At 41.8% G+C, this 16,874-nt stretch overlaps 1 protein-coding gene across 1 annotated transcript; it reads right to left on the bottom strand.

The window, feature by feature from the left end:
• Positions 1–885: 885 nt before the first annotated feature.
• diras1b (DIRAS family, GTP-binding RAS-like 1b) lies at positions 886–14,920 on the bottom strand. The gene is made up of 3 exons (XM_026152094.1): positions 14,739–14,920; positions 5,635–5,975; positions 886–5,359 (listed from the first exon to the last, which is right to left on the bottom strand). Exons 2-3 carry the CDS (start codon positions 5,941–5,943, stop codon positions 5,072–5,074), a joined length of 597 nt encoding a protein of 198 aa, XP_026007879.1. The 5' UTR covers positions 5,944–5,975; positions 14,739–14,920; the 3' UTR covers positions 886–5,071.
• Between the last annotated feature and the right edge of the window lie 1,954 nt (positions 14,921–16,874).

Raw genomic sequence — 16,874 nt, 5'->3', positions numbered from 1 at the left:
TGCTGGCTGGAACACCAATAGGGACCATGCAGGAATGAAGGGCCAGAGCGTCTCGATAGTACCAAACTACGTTACCCACAAAGTCTAGGCTAAATTCCCCGCCGTATACTGCTCATTAGGATCTGAGGCGATCAGATGAAATGTAAAGGGGTGAGCCTGAGTGATTGGCAGGAAGAGTGGGAGTTCTTTTGTATTTTGATCCTCCGGTACCGATTTCCTTTAGCTCCTGTGGCATGAAGCCCTGCTGGACAGGAGCACAACCTGCCCCTCGCTGGTAACAAAAAGCCTGGTGTGTCAGAAAACCACAGCTTTTCTTGAGTATAAAGGTTTAACTTAGTGCTCGTTCTCTAAGCTTCACATGGTCTGAGGTTTCCCTTGCAGCCACAGAAGAACAAATCCGAACCCCACTCCCTTTATTGTATGAGACTCCTCAGCAAGATGAACAGAAAGTACCCTGTGACCTCACTGGTGGCAAACAACTCAAGTAAACTTTACCTGGTCCTACACAACAATCTGTGCCACCAATGTAGTTATCTATGGAGGCCCAAACTATAGCTGTTACTAGGCAATAAGTATATTTGATGTCATAAAATAAGTGATCATACCAACAATATTAAGACTAAATGTGTAATTTAACCATGAAAATATCATCGTACAAGCAACATTTTAATGAAAATACCTGCAGCATTTTTTAATTAAAGAAGAGTGTGGAATTGCAAAAATTATTCTAAATTTAAAATATCCACCAAGTTCCACAATTTCATGGTTCAATTACATCTTTCTGCATCCATTCGTATGATTATTCATTTTATAACTTATCATTTAGTCACCTTTAACATAGCTGGTCTCCATAGAGTTCCTCCTTTAAAGCCAGTGCTTCTCTTGCTACAGCATACAAAAAAAAAAAAAAAAAGCCCAACGTAAAGCTTTCACATGAAGAAAACTTTAACTGTCCTACTTCTGATTGGAGGTTTTGACTATACAAAGAATGCGCAGGAGACTGCGCGCTCCCACCACGGCATCCTTTATCTGCACGCTCTCCCTTCGCTTCTCTGAAACCTTTGAACAATATTTACAGCTATCTACAATCAGATGCGAGGAGGGTTGGTTTTCAGTAAGTGCAAACATCAAGCAAAAACACACAGAATGAATATGAAAACGGCTCACAATTTATGCGGATTTATGCAGAAGTAACGCTAACAGAGGTACAACAGCGGAAAACAGCCAGAGAGCAAATGATGTTTCACTGACAAGGCCTGTGTGAATGTAATATGTGTGTATGTGTGTGTGTGCAACCGAGGGCATGCAGTCATTCTATTTCAGCTCCATGCCTGATTTATATACTAGTGTGTGTGCGTATAGGGGGTGTGTGTTGTGCAGGATGACTCATGCAGAATGTGTAGGCACTCTCCACGGGAAAGCTGCAAACATCTGACAGACACTTCATGAGATTGTACAACAGCAGCAACAACACAAGCACGCGCACATACACACCCGTGCAGGCCGGAGTGAATTAACGTGAAAACAATATATATAAATAAGGTGGATGAATGTGCATATACATGAATGCACTCCCGGTTAAACACACAGAACAGGGAATATGGTTCATGGATAAATGAGATGAGACACGCCATGGAGGGACAGGGGCAGAAGTGTCTGTCCTGATTCTTGCGAGCACTTAACTCACACAATCCACAAACTCAATAGCTCACACACTCCACAAGCACAACGTCTTCTTTCAACGGCTCCCACATGAAAGCTCGAACGATTCTTATACAGGCCACGGCTAGTGCAGTTGAACTTCATATATTTGCTCTATGTCTATTAATAGCACAGGCCCCTGTTGTCCATAGTGCTCTCTCACGCTGCCTCATTGTTGTTTTTCCTTCCCTGTTGTATCATATTCCATGCAGGAACATGAACAATGACAGTCTCCTGTTAACGTCAGCAGAACAGCAGCTTGCACAAACATGCGCACACAATCTGGCAACCAGACGTGTCAAGCTGATATCTATGCAGCGTGTGCACCACTGCCGGTGGCTTTGCGTCAGACCAGAAAAGAACTCGGTCTGAAAATCATTGCAGGCGATTTTTAAGGTTTTCTTTTTCAAATTTTAGCTCGTCAAATGGCCACAACCCGTAGATTGCACTCTATCTATATAGAGCAGGTTAAAAATAAATGAATTAATAAAAAAAAGAAAGAAAAGAAAGTGATTAAAATACAACTTATATATCTGTTTTACACATCTTGTTTTTGGAATTTAAACAGATTTTCAAAAAAGAAAATAAGAGAGTACAAGTGAGCATCCCTGGCATCTAACAAGTAAAGGGTATGTTTACAATATAAATGTTTGGGTTTAACAGGACCTCACATTAGTGCAAAGTACAACACAGTAATAACAACAGATTCATTCAGCTTTCAAAATAAACAGAAAAACAAAATTACAGCCTGGAGTGGAACTTTTAGTTACATATTCACATTTTGCTAGTGCTATCTGATTGATAGATCTGAAGAGTGGATGCGTCAAATACAATAGATCATGAGTATCGTTATTAAGCCGTATATTACAGTACATAGCAACACCAAACCTTCTACTGTAACAACATTTCCCAGAAAGACAGTGGGTACAGTATTTCTTTACATGGGTAACATCTTACTTGAAGCTCTTGTGAACATTTCGCTGAATTTCCATCTGCTTATCTACACATCTGAAATCATTTTATAGTGGTTTGTGGGCATGAATGATAAAGGTAGGACATTTTACACGGTGCTTATGAATGAGGCGTCGCTGATTAATAAGCAAGTCTTCAAGTAAAATGTTACCCTAAAGTGCCCAGTTGTTGATCCTGCTGCACACATAAAGACAGAGAAGGAGACAGACGAGACTAGTTACTGTGCTTATTCTCTTTTTTCTTCCTTTTTTCTTGAGAAATGAACACACAGTTAAAAGGGGTTATCATCTGTGTCTTTGGGTTTAACAGTACAGGAGCAGATTATCCGCCACGCTAATTGTTGTCAAAACCGCCTGAGAGATGGAGAAAAGCAGACAAATAATCTGACCCCTCATCGTCGTCCCACAACCTGTGATCCTGTGGGGGTGGTGTGGGGGTTGATGTTACATAACGTTTACGCTCTTTGTGTCCACAGCTAACCGGTCACATCACGATACCCTGTTGTTCAGCAGAACCACAACCTCATTGTGCCAAGAACCAGACAAAATAAAGCGCCATACATCAAGACAGAGAGCTACCTGTGACCATGCTACCTATGCAATCCATGTTCAGGACTGTTGAATGAAAGCTAAGGATGGAAACTGCACACAAATACAATAAAAGAACAAACAAAAAAATAGAATTAGATATGTTGGAAAAAAGTATTGTGCTTTTGGCTGCTCTGTATACACTGTGTACAATTTTAGAGGTCCTACATGAAAAAAAGGGGTATATATATTAAATATATATATATATGCACTTTGGACATACAGCACAACAGAGATAATTATTAATACACATGTAGGTGGAAACATGGCAAATAAAATTGTGTATGGTGATATAAAGTGCAATGTGAGGGCATTTAGGCTGAGTGAGCCCTGTTCTTCTTCATGTACTTAGTCAACGATGTTACTCAGATTGACTATCAGAGAGCTAAATGTGTGTGTGTTTCTTTTCTTTTTGCATGGATGCATCATGTGTGTGTTGTGTCTGCACATCTCTGTGACCCATTCTGTTTCCTGATGCCTGGAGTTACAGGTGATGAGTGTACGGAGATGCATCAGGGTGCACTGGACAATCTGCATGGAGCTTTAAAGATCCACCCTCCGCCTTTTCTCCCCTGTGTGCTTTTTGTTAAAGGAGATGTGTTTAAATGTAACTTTATAAGAGCATCATAAAGAAAACTAGAAAAAAAAGGCAAAAAGAGAAACTCTCACATGAAAAGTGCCAAAGCAAACTGACATTCTCAGAACCAAAAGTTCTCTTTCATCTTACCAGCTTGGCAATGATTATCTAAGTGTATTAACCTCGTAGGCAAGGCAGACTCGTATTTCTGTTTCATGTTTCAATGAGAGTCCAGCTTCCTTTCAGCCAGAGTTATTCTACACTTGATGAGAGTCTTAAAAGGATTGTTGCGTCGTATCAATGGCATGCGTGAAGCCCCTGCCGCTGGATGTTTCTCCACATCAGATGAGGACATTTCGAGGGTTCATAGATGACCTTTTACCATAAGCATTTGGGGGATAAACGCAAAGAAGTGTTTTTATATGACGATGGCAATTGAAAATTGAGCTTCAGAGCATCAAACTTGAGTCAACATCATATACTAGTTGGGGCTGAGGATGTGCAGACTGGATGGAATATATCTAAATATCCCATATTTATATACATCAAAGTCCTTGGGGTGTGGCTGGGTGATCTGTTTTTTTGCTGTGATGCTTCATGCTAGCAGTGTCAAACTTTTGAGTCCTCTTTGTACTAGCATGATAGACACCTCAGTCACTTACAACAGGGTCTCTACCAGATGAGTGAGCTTTGGAACTCGCTTACTTGTACATTACATTTCTCTACAGTCGATATAATAGAGGGTATGAAAAAGATGAGAAGGGTGAAGTGTGAGCTGAGCAGGGAGGTGCAGAAGTGAGAGAAGATATCTAAGATTTTGCACTGATCAGAAACCTCTTGCGTTTTTATGGACTTCTGGTCTTCGTGGTCAGTACTCTCACCCAAGTTCTCGAAGAGTGCTCCATCCAGGTTTTTGTGACACTTGGAGGATACAAAGTCCACACCCCTGCCATTTCTGTATTCATCTGTGTCACGCACTACTTGTCATCTCAATCCCACTCACCTGTTTCCCCGTTAAGGATGTGCATGGATTTATGCTCCGAACTGAAACGTTTCCTGTATGTAAGTTGTGTTTGTGAGGAGCGTGTCGATGATGAGAACCCCGCTGCCGTCAAAAACCTTGTTGCTCTGTATGATGCGTTTGGTGTCTGGCGTCCTCCTTCTTTACTTCTCCGTATTTCATCTCCCTCTCTCACCTCCACCTCCACCTCCCTTTCCTTTCCTCTCTTGGATTTTACATCACGCTGCATTTGCCCTTCAGTCTCTCGGCACGGGATTGCTTCCCAGAGCGCTTGCCGTCGATGTTGAGGCTCATGTTCCTCTTCTTGTCCAGGTTTAGCAGCTCTTGAAAGAGCTCGGTTACGTTGTGGTTGGTCTTAGCTGATGTCTCCATGAAGGCGCACTTCCACTGGTTGGCCTGGGCCTCTCCGTCCTTGGTTTCCACCTCTCGCTGGGTCTCATCACTTTTATTTCCCACAAGCATGATTGGGATAGCCTCAACATTGCCCTTTATAGCCAGGACCTGCAAAGGCAAGCAAATGGATTTGATTTGTTATTTTCTGGGAATTTTGCTTGTAGTTTTAGCACCCAAAGAGAATACATCATTACAAATGAAAGCATTTGTGGTTTAGACATCACCAGTGACAAAGTTGAGGAACTAATGCAATACAGATTACCCCAGACAGCATCATTACTTTTGCTCTTTATATTTAGTACAATGCAGAAAAACGTTTCAGTATAAAAGCCCAGCGCGATTAAACAAGCTCAGCCATCCAAAGACACACAAACACTCCTCACCTGTTGGTAAATGGGTTTGAGCTCCTCCAGGGACTGTCTGCTTGTGATCGAGTAGACCAGGATGAAGGCGTGGCCTTTAGAGATGGAAAGGCGCTGCATGGCAGGGAACTGGTGACTGCCTGTTGTGTCTGTGATCTGGAGGGTGCACACGCTCTTGTCACAGCTGATCACCTGGCGATAGGTGTCCTCCACCGTGGGGATGTAGGTGTCCCTGAATGTGCCTTTCACAAAGCGCAGAACCAGGGAGCTCTTCCCCACTCCCCCAGCACCGAACACCACCACACGATAGTCGTTGCTCTGTTCTGGCATTCTGTCACCTCGGGTTTAAGATAGTCTTACACCTATGAGATTAGGAAAGGGAACATGAGAAGATAAGATTCTAAGAGAAAATCTGGAGCTTTTGTTTAATGAAGCAGAACAAGAGGAGTATATGCTGGCAGAACTTAACCTCAGGCCAGTGGGTTTTAAAACACTCCATCTTTCGTGGTCTGACTATGAGCCAGAATACAAATTAGAAAAGATGAGTTTGGTAATGATCCAAGTGTTTCACCTCATGCAGACATTTCCCTAATCAATACCCTTCGCATAGTCACGGTTCTTCAGTTTCAGCCCCAAAAACAATCCCGCATTTTCTAATTAATCATCAAGCCAACATAGAAGCCTCAAAGAACAAAACACTGCGCATGGCTAACACCGATCACTGTGCCTACCACTAATATGGATCCAAACAGAGTGAGTCAGAGCAACTAAAGCCATCGTAGGGTCTACCTACCTTACAAATTAAGCAGCTCGAGGCAACTGTTGTTGTGATTTGGTGCTGTACAAATACAAGTGAATTGAATTAAAAGTAAAAAGATGAAAACCAGTTGTGTGTGAAGGGTAAACACAGAAATCTATTTGAGAAAATAGATGGACTATTGGATTTGAATTCACCAGTTGGCTAAACACATCACAAAGGCATACTGATTCACGCCAAACTGGCTTCAGCGTTACACCTGTCAGTGTTACATTTGCAGCTTTGCTGCTGCAAGTGGCCAGTGCTTGTTAGGTTGTTTTATTGGTATTAAAAATTTGAAAAGAGTCCAGGTTTAGTGTTTTCTTTACAAAACAACACAAAGCTCAGGGCTTTAAAGAAAGTGTTGCATTGCATAATTCACAGCAGATTTCATCCTCGGTCATCAAACTAAAAATGCTAAATCCACACTGTGTGATATCAGATTATATATATCAGGTAATAAAGATAACATGCAAATGAACACAACTAACTGAAAAAGCCCAGTTTGTAGACAGCAGCAGCACAGCGCTGTGAAAGACTCTACAATTAATCACTCCTAACATTACCTGCTGCAGCTCATGCATATGCATCTAAACAATGTCCTCGCACAGAATCTACTGCTATCTTTGTGAGAGCTTGCGCTGTCTGCACATGATTGCACATCGTATCTGTTGCATTATTTATCCGCTTTGGTGCTAAACGTGCTTTAATGTTCCGTAATAAGATATTCTATCAGCTGTGATCATGCTGCTCTCTAAGCTGCAGTCATAATGAAAACAGTAAATCGACATCAATACCATATGGAATAAGTGGATTTCTGTCATGCTTGCACTGCAGGAACCCACTATTGATGGCAGGGTGCCTGTAATTGCTTTGCTGGGTTCTAGATAATATCAGTCCACGAGTTTGAAATAAATGAGGATTTGGGGAGTGCCTCTTGAATTTTATAGACCGTCTCTCAGCTGTAAGCATGTGTGATGTATAAGACTGCTTCATAGCTTGCTGAGAACACCACCACAGTTTAATTTTCAGGTGAGCCTGTGGCTACTGTTTTACTCGGGTCTGGAAGAAGCAGAAAATCTTCCCTAATGGCTCTCTTGATACTTCAGAAGGGTGATAAACTTGAAACTGCATTTTTTAGATAGAGGGATGCATGACTGAAGTTTAACCTCTTGGGACTTCAAGTCTGTCGTATTTCTCTTTCAGACCGTGGCTGCGGTAATGAAAACATGTGCAGTGAGGGTCATGTTAACCTTTACAACTCTTAAGTGCAACATAACTACAAGGCGCTGCTGTAAAATTGCCAGAAACAATAGTCATCTACAGTGCCTTACTCTTAGCTTTAATGAGGCAGTCAGTGATGAAAAAAAGGTAACACTTTAAAAATTGCCATGTAGCTGTCAAAGCTGCACAGTGATTTTTGCTTAACCTGCTTAATTACAGACACACACCTAAGCAGGAATGATGCCTCAACATAGTTTAAAAAGCCAATTTCTAAGTGAATTTATTTTGGCCTTCTTGGATGTAATTTGGCATCTAGAGAGGATTAATTGTTTATTACAGTTAATTCTTGAGACAATGCTGCCGTCTTTAAAGCTGCTACAGTTTATATTTCTCCTACTGGTGGTTAAAATGGCTGTTTATACAACACACAACTCTGCAGTCCATCTCAGATCTGCAAAGCATTTTAGCATCTTCATCTATCTTTTAACTCATTATGTAAAACTGGCATGAGTGTTGCAGTACAGTCTGGCTTCCTGCTCTAATCTGTGCAGTATGTGGTGGCAGCAGGCACCAAATGGCAGACTGACAATGTTCGCACCTATCTGGTGAACACAGTGGAGCATTTAGCTCCTGGGGGAATCTGATATTTCCCTCTGGAGCTGGTAGAGACCAAAACAAAAACAGTGTAAATATTTGACTTGCATTTGACTTTGCTTTGTTTTCATTTTGTTTTGCTGCCTCCAAGAGGCCCGAAACAGAAAACACCCCAGAAACAAGCCAACGGTTTAACTCAAACACGTTACATAGAGCTAATCTCACAGTGCGTCGGAAATGCCATTTAAATACAGAACCAAGGAGTCATCTGCAAACTGTGGAATGATAATCAAAGTATACAGTTTGGTTAGTGCAGCAGTGTTTCTAGAGCTCAGCAATGTGAAGAGTATAGTATTATTATTACAGGGAGAAAATATGGTGACTGCTGCAAAAATAGGACCCAAGTTACTAGTTTCTGGTAATAAACCAGATATAGTTTTAATGAAATACTGCAGCAAACACCATCACAAAAATCCACAAAGATCCACACTCAGCCACCTATCTAGACAAAGCCACACAGACTGGTATGATGTCTTTGATTTGAAGCTGATATATCAGTGCATCTGATACATGCATGCTCTGATAAACTCTTAAATATTCTCTTTACTTATCCGCAACTTTAGCCTTTCTTTGAGCTGCTACCTAAACTTCCTCTTGCTGATCTGTCACTCCCCAGGTCTCCATGGTGTTTGATCAATAAACTAAAGCCGCTCCGGTTTTAATCGATGGGGCCCAGTCTCTGTGGGCCCCGTCAGTCTGTTGTCCTGCCGCGGTTGGTGTCTGTTTGGTTTCTTTGGATGTGGATTTTAGCTCTGTGACAAAGATCCTGCTCATCAAAACCTCCCCCACTTTTCACCTGAGCTATAATTATCTCTCTCCCTCCCTCTGTCAGCAACTATAACTACACACACAGGTGCAACCTCACAGTGGCACACATACTGTACTTCCGCTCCTTCACCATTTGTCCTTGATACCAGGCTTTTGAGATTTATGACACTCTTCCCAAACGCAAGTAGTCTCTCTCCTTTCCCCCATCCTCTTCTCTGGTTTTATTTGAAATGAGAGGACTGCAGTTCTTTAATGAATTAATGGTATACTATAAATGCATCTGCATCAGTGCAGCCAAACTCCATTAGCAGATAGCATTTGGCACAGACCAAGGAGGCCTCTGCTCTTCTCCGCCAGAAAATAGCTGCAACGCAGCCTTCTCCACTCGTTTATTTCACAGAGCGAGCAAGGAAATGTCACCTTTAACAAAAATATGCACATAATTTCCCTCAAGAGAGCCACTTATGCAGCGGCACAAAGGAAGCGCATTAACCAACATCAAACACAATGCCATTCAACAGATCAAGAGCGTGATTAAATAGACACCCACAAAGCGGTCCCATGGTATCTTGTAGAGAAAGGATTTTAATCAGGCTGTGCATAGTGGAATGCTGAGAATACACCGCTATTTGGCAATGAGTGTTTTACAGGATCAACAGATTATCAGCCTGAAATATTTTGTCTTTTTCTGGCCACAGTGAAACCTACACAAAGTTTCTTAAGCTCTCAGCCTGTCAGTTGCTGTATGAATGCGTGTGTGCGTCATGTGTGTCTGCCTCTGTGCAGTGAAGCAGAAGATTCCCTGTTCTCGGTGCACACATCAGCTCAGGTCTTTTCAAAAGTGTGTATGTATGTGTGCGTTTTGCCACGGGATGTAATCTGTGCTCTTGGCGAGGCAATTTTTAGACACGGGTGTTTTCATTAGGTTTGAGCAGACAGTAGAGGTTCGATTTATAAATTTTGATTCAGTCTCACACATTCAGGCATGCCGTCGCCGCTTCTGCTTCGCCACACTCACACCTGCTAAAACACACACATGGAAAGCCTGCAGAATGTGTTTATCTTAGAGTCTCTGTTGGATTTCATTTACAGCTCTTGAATGTGAAAACTCATCTCCATAAGTTTCCTAAAAAGAGACTGACGAAGCTGCATATTTTTGTCACCTTTACTGTCCGTGTGTGCGTCTGTTGGAGTATGATGACGCACAGACAGGGCATCCATAGAAGTTAAAATATTATGTGTGGTGCTTTGCACAGAATTAAGAATATGCAGTTTTCTCTATTTACTTTCTGGATTATTATCCCCTGATACAGCTACTGTCCTTCCAGTGAATCCAAACACTGATTCTTCTGATTCTGTTGGATGAAAAAAGGCCACTTTAGTTAGATGACGGTGCATTTTTGAAGTTAGGAGACTAGGTTGGAGAATTCTGATATTAGCTGTTGAGAGTTAGATGAAAATAACAATACCTTTCTCAGGGTAAGCTACAGCCAGAAGCCAGTTTGCTCAGCACAAAGACTAGTCAGTTAGCCTGACTCCATCTAAGTTTGGAGAGTTATTCGGCCAAGCCAAGAAAAAAAGGCTTACGTAGTTTTTGTGCAATTTACGCAAACATAGTAAATTTTGTGACCTCCGGCAAAAGCCAGGCTTGCAGTTTTCTCTGCTTGTAGGCTTTGTTTTAAATGAACTGCCTCCTGGCTCCAGTTTTATATTCAATGGACACTTCTAAGTTTGGCATTAATGTTCCTATCTAGTTCTTGTCAGGAAAGCAAGTAAGTAGTTCCCCGTATGAAAGTATGTGGTTGTAAAAAACTTTTACTGTCCAAGTGAAAATTTGTTTTAACCCCGTAATGCCTGAACCATGAAATAATTGCCAAAAATTTCTGTTTGACCCCCCCCCCCAAAACAAAACCAAGTTATTGAACAGTTATTGAACTGTCTGACATATATGTGGATTTTAATTTGTGTTGATGTCCTTACATTTGGCACTTTGTGTAATTTATTGCTTATAAAATTATTGTGCAATTTATGCATATTTTTCAGGGGGGAAAAAAACTCACAAAAACTCATGTATCACAAATGATACAGATGGTAATTGATAAAGTTCAGTTTAGACTCAATGTAAATGATTTATGTATGACTACAGGTATCACTCCTGTCAGTCTATACTGTGACTGGGCAGACGGCACCATTCGTGCATGGAGCGTGTGTGCTACACTGTCAAAGAGATTGAACGCCCTGTGGTCTTGGCTTAGTAGCTAATCATTGAGCTTAACCTCCTCTGTGCTTGTGGCCAGCTCTGCATTGACCCAATTCCCAGGACTTAAGTTACCAGCAGTCTCTGTATAAGACTACACGTACCCTGAGGCCCTCTGATATCCCCGGAGCATCTCTTTGATTCAGTGTGAACTGACACTAACATAGAGCCACGGGAACATCAGCTCAGCCACAAAACTGTAAAGGTCTGCCTGTGTGTAGTTCAAAAAGGACTCATCAGAGCACCCAAATTTCTCACCTTGGCATAAGTTCATCAAGGTGGGGTGCACTGTACAGACCTGTTCTGAGTGAGTAGGAAAGGAAATAAAAATGCTCAGATGCTTTATTACCGACCAACATGACTACTTTAACTATCCAAAGTCAGAATATCATTAGAAGAAATCATTAAAATAACCCTAGATTTCACAGAAACATTTAAAATACAAATAATGAAAAACATTTTTTCAGAAGTTTTAAGAAAACACATATACACTTACAATGTCTGGATTATTGCACATAGCAGTTTTATGGCGATAGCCTCACACATAAGCCAAAGAGCTTTGCATTTTGAGAGATGATAAGCATTCATTTAAGCTGCCATACTACTATGACTGATTTGGTAATGGTTGTGATTAACATAAACACCCCTCTACCTGCACTTTCTCCTTAATATATCTAAATGTGCACTTTTAAAAAGAATTTAAGAGGAAAATGTTTCCCTCTCAGGGTGATTCATTCCTGAGCTGTAACCAGCATTTGTAATCTTAATCATGCTGTTGCTATGCAGCACTTTTACACACATTTCTGTGTAATTAGTCTTTGAGTGTTTACTTGCGCTGAGTATTAGTGTGACCGGGGGAACCCATGGATTGCTCCGTCTGGCCTCTTTGTAAAACCCTGTTAATACATCAGCCTGGCAATCTGGGAGACACACAGGCACCTGGCTAATCGCACAGCAATTCAGCCGAGGAAAAAATAAAGAAACTGAGATTCTGACTCTGTGACAAAACACTTAAGCTCGTTTTCAAAGCTGCCATAATGTGCACAGGTTTATTTTTTTCAAGAAAGACTATTTTTAGACACAGTAAAGGCCCTGACCTGACTGAAGCACTAACTGCAGACTGGTGGAGTGTGCTGCAGAATCCTGCCTGCAGTGACAGATGGTGACAGGGTTGGTAGTTTTGGATTGGCTCCATGGTTTCTACTGGCAAGATCAACCGAACATAGTTTTTTCCCCCTTTTCTTTCTCTTTTTTATAAGTAGCTGATCCAGGTTTGATAACAACGCAGATGGTTAAAGGAGGAAACAACACAGGCTTTCCAGTCCAGACTGCTTGTCATGCTGACATGACGCAGTTGAGATTATAAGAAACTGACCTTTAACTTTTCCTCATCTAAAACCTCAAATTGTAGAAAAATATATGTCTTTTTAGGAGCGTTGAAGATGGATGGCATTGAAAGGCTGATATGTGAGAAAAAAGTGTAATCAAAATATTGGTTATACTACAGGTTGCAGTGTGCTTAAATGACCATGGCAGCTATTCTGGGCCATGATTAGTTATTCACAAGACTCAGGCAGTTCTGCTTAATGATATTAATAAGTAAGACAATATAAATCTTTTAGCTGAGCTTATGCTTTCAGAAGAGCTAAAATGCTTTAGCATTGATCTTTTCCAATAGTAAAGAAGACACTATGCCATATATAGTTCAGAGGTACTCAGCGGGGATGGTGCATTTGACCAGACTTGTGCTGTCAAAGCAACAGACAGACTATAAATGAGCAGGTGAAGATAAAGCCTCTGCTGCCACGTTTTCTTTCATAATATGGCGCTTGCTGATTTCTCAATGAAGCTTCAAATGTTATATTTTATAGATTTTTTCTAGTTTCATGTAATGACCATTTCATAAAATGGTAAATTTAAGACACCACAGAAGGGTTCAAATGTGATGAAAAAGATGCCTAAAATGATTCATAATTGATCTTTTAATTAGCTGTAAACTGTTCACTGAGCATACATATGCTTTCTGAAAAACTAGTTCAAATTCTCACTGTTTCATTCACTGACAAATGGCAGTCATCCAGCACACAGCAACCACACACAGGCTCCAGTCCATGGATGAAACATTACACAATAGTAGTAGAGAGGGTTTTTTTTTCTGAATAAACTTTCTTTACTCAGATTTTATCAGCTAACAACCTTCCTGTCATCCAGTTGTTTCTGGATCTTTTAGGTTTTTATGGATTTTTTTTCACATTAGACTTGTGTTTTTACTGGTCCTTTATCATCATCATCATCACCACTGAGTATCCACTCCCATACTCATCTCAAACATCATCACCTTCATAAACTCGCTTTGGTTTTGCTTGTTACCACTGAATCACTTCTTTGTCCTGTTTCAGTAGAGAGACATGTTCTTATGCAACTGAACCGTGGCCATTCAAGAGAGACAGACAGGCAGGCAGACAGGCAGGACACTCCCCCTACATGTCCACTTTTCCTCCAATGCTTTAATGCAGTCTGCATCTCTAACTACTCTCAACCACACACTTTAAAGCTTACTCACAGGATTTACTGCCATACATCTCTGCTCTCCTCTCCATCTCTCTCTCCCTCTCTCTCACACACACACATACAATCATGACTGGCAGTGTTAAACTCATACAGGAAGTTCACATATATGCGTGCGAGCACGCACACACGCGCCGGCGCACCTAAATGATTCACAGCTCCTTTACATTTCACGGTGGATCTCCTTTCCAGTCTTGAAACCCACAACTAAGATCACAGATCCAGGGGGGGAGCACAAATGCAGATGGAGAATTAACTGTAGCATTTGCCACAGAAATCGAGCTTTATTCGTCACGCTGGCGTCATTAGTGTATGTGCATTAATGTTGACGTGCATTCTCCGCCTCGATTGTAGTCAGGAAGCGGTGGCGGGAGAGGGCTTGCCGTGGTTCCGCAGATTTGTGCGCAACGCCATTACAGACCACCCTACTCTGCGTGGTTCATTCATAAATACCGGAGGATCGCCATCTCGCAGTGCTGCCATCATTTCGCAGTCGCAGCGAGCCCCCTCCTCCCAACCCTCTCCCTCTCACCTCCCTTACTCCTCAAAGCAATATGACAACCTCAATACCTTCATATATTTGCCCTCCCTCTCCTGCTTACTGCCAATATGGCTGTACGAGGATACAGGCAGTAGTTTGCAACTGACACGACCGAGGTTAGCGAGCAGAAATGTAACTTGTGATACAACAGCGGCGAGATGGATGCAGAAAGTGAGATTTGCTGTCCCGGGTTGGCCGTGAGCAGCAGGAATCGTGTGCGCATAACAGCCAGCCAGCCAGAAGGACCGCGGTTACGCCACTGAATACCAACATCTGATCTCTATGTAAGATGTGGAGGCTGAGGAGCATCTCGATACCTGATCGTGAAGAACGGCTCCGCTTCTGGCTCGTCCTTGGTTCGGAAGGATGAAAGACAAACGCCGAAAGCGTCTTAGAGCATTTTACTCGTTTCATGTAGAGCTCATGTCGTCCGATTCCCAACACCACCACAGCAGACTCTCTCTCTCCCTCTCTCTATTTCTTTCTCTGTCAGTCTCTCCCTCTCTCTTTCTCGCACATAGGACGTGGGAGGTGCTATGCTCTCTCCCTTTTCTATCCACACTTGATTTTCTTTCGGTTCATACACTTCCTAGTGGTTGGATGCCAGCAAAATAAGTTATTTTAAAACGTCTTCCTCTTAAAAATATTCTGTGAAGGCTGGATGTGTGGGAATCTGATTAAATGTAATCAACCACCTGCCCCCCAAAATGGAAAGAAATTGCACTGAAATATATGAATAAAGAATATATCACTGCATAGAGATACATATGGATCAATGCATATAATATATTTTTAATAGCTGGAGTGGTCACCAATAGACTCATTGGTGACCACTAAGCAACAAATCATATTTAAGTTAATGGGTGAAATGCAATTTATGGTCAAAAATATAAACCAACAAGGGCCCCATTTCTTTCAAAACGTCTCAGCCAGAGACAAATATATTGTAGCCTTCAGACATCCCCAGGGCCATGGCAGACTTGTGGCATTTCCCGTTGACTTGGGGCCGCATAAATGAAAAACTGCAGACTGCTGAAGTCCTGAGATGGAAATTGCAAGATGAAAAATGTCAGACTCGTTGGATTTATTAGGCCAGGGTTTTCATTTAATATTCGGCTGGCATCGACACAAAGAATCCTTAACATAAGCTAACATTTAACATAAGCTATGCAAAGATTACATCCAAATCAGTCCTGTATCACTTAGAGCAAAGGTATGTGAAGCTGGCATATTAAGTCAGTGATGTTATAGAGCTAGCTGTAATGGAATCAAATATATTTAAAGTGACACAGAAAGATTTTAATGAAAAAGAAAATCCTGCGTTCGATGCCGTTTCAGCACCACGGACAGAGACCCCTTTGTGTTTCAGCACCGTGGAGAGCGCCGTGAACGTATGAATGCAGTAGACTGGTGTGTATAATACAAAGCTAACCAGAGCGTGGAGAATGGAAAAATGAATGACGTGATGACAAACACGCATCGATATAACAGTAAGTCTAAATAAATCATCAACCCATGTCAATATCCGCTTGACAGTGTCAGGTAACATCACAGCTAAGTGTGAATAAGCATCTACTTCACGGTAATATAGGTCCAAGGCCAAGTCAGACCAAGCCTTGTTTTGAGCTGTGGTGTCTGTACGTGACGGTCTCGCTGTATGACTCACCAACTCCATCTGCAAGGTCTTGTCTTTGTCCCCCTCTGTCGGTAAGAAGGGGAACTACAGATGCTTTGGGAGAGCGGGGAGAAGCAGATCCATACGTGCATGGTTCTTTCAAGCAGCATCGATTGGGGAGAGGAGATAATGAGGAAAACACCAGGGAGGAGGAGGAGGTGGTTTAAACAGAAGACAAGACCAAACCAAAAAACTAAAACAAGACTTCAAAACAATCAGACCTGCCTACAAGTGTGTGAAGATGTTGACATTTATGGCACATTTTCATTAGTACTTTCTACCTGTATGCAGCAATGCAAACAGGAGTAAGTTAGTATAGCAGTAAGCGAAAGCTTTAACCTTCTAGTGGAGCTACGTGACAAATAATTCACATTTATGATTTTTTTGCGAAAACACAAAGGTGGTTGAGAAAGATTCGTGAATGTACAACACGTGCTTTGTCTCCTTCCGTTTAGCTCTTCTTCCACTGTCCTAAGCCATTACAGCCCTCACACTCAATAAAAAGCCTTTTCTCAAACCACACAGCAACAAAGTGCAATAACCGGTGTCTGGGTCCCATTTCTGTTAAATCAATAACCCATCGGCTGAGGGACTACACAACAACAAAACACCCAACAGGCACATCTTCACAGGAGCCATTTCCAGATGGGTTCCTTCCTTTCTCCCTGAGGTGGAGTGTGGCCACCGCACTGGCTCCATCCACCATTTCCAAAGAATTATATCCAGCGCACAATCACAAAGGAACTCCCATTCAGAGCTCCTCAAGCATGAATAAAAA

The sequence above is a fragment of the Astatotilapia calliptera genome, chromosome 19 (genome assembly GCF_900246225.1).
Source record: "Astatotilapia calliptera chromosome 19, fAstCal1.2, whole genome shotgun sequence".
NCBI classification, from domain to species: domain Eukaryota; kingdom Metazoa; phylum Chordata; class Actinopteri; order Cichliformes; family Cichlidae; genus Astatotilapia; species Astatotilapia calliptera.
The sequence above is the reverse complement of the archived record's forward strand: the minus strand, read 5'-3'. Positions and strand labels throughout refer to the sequence as shown.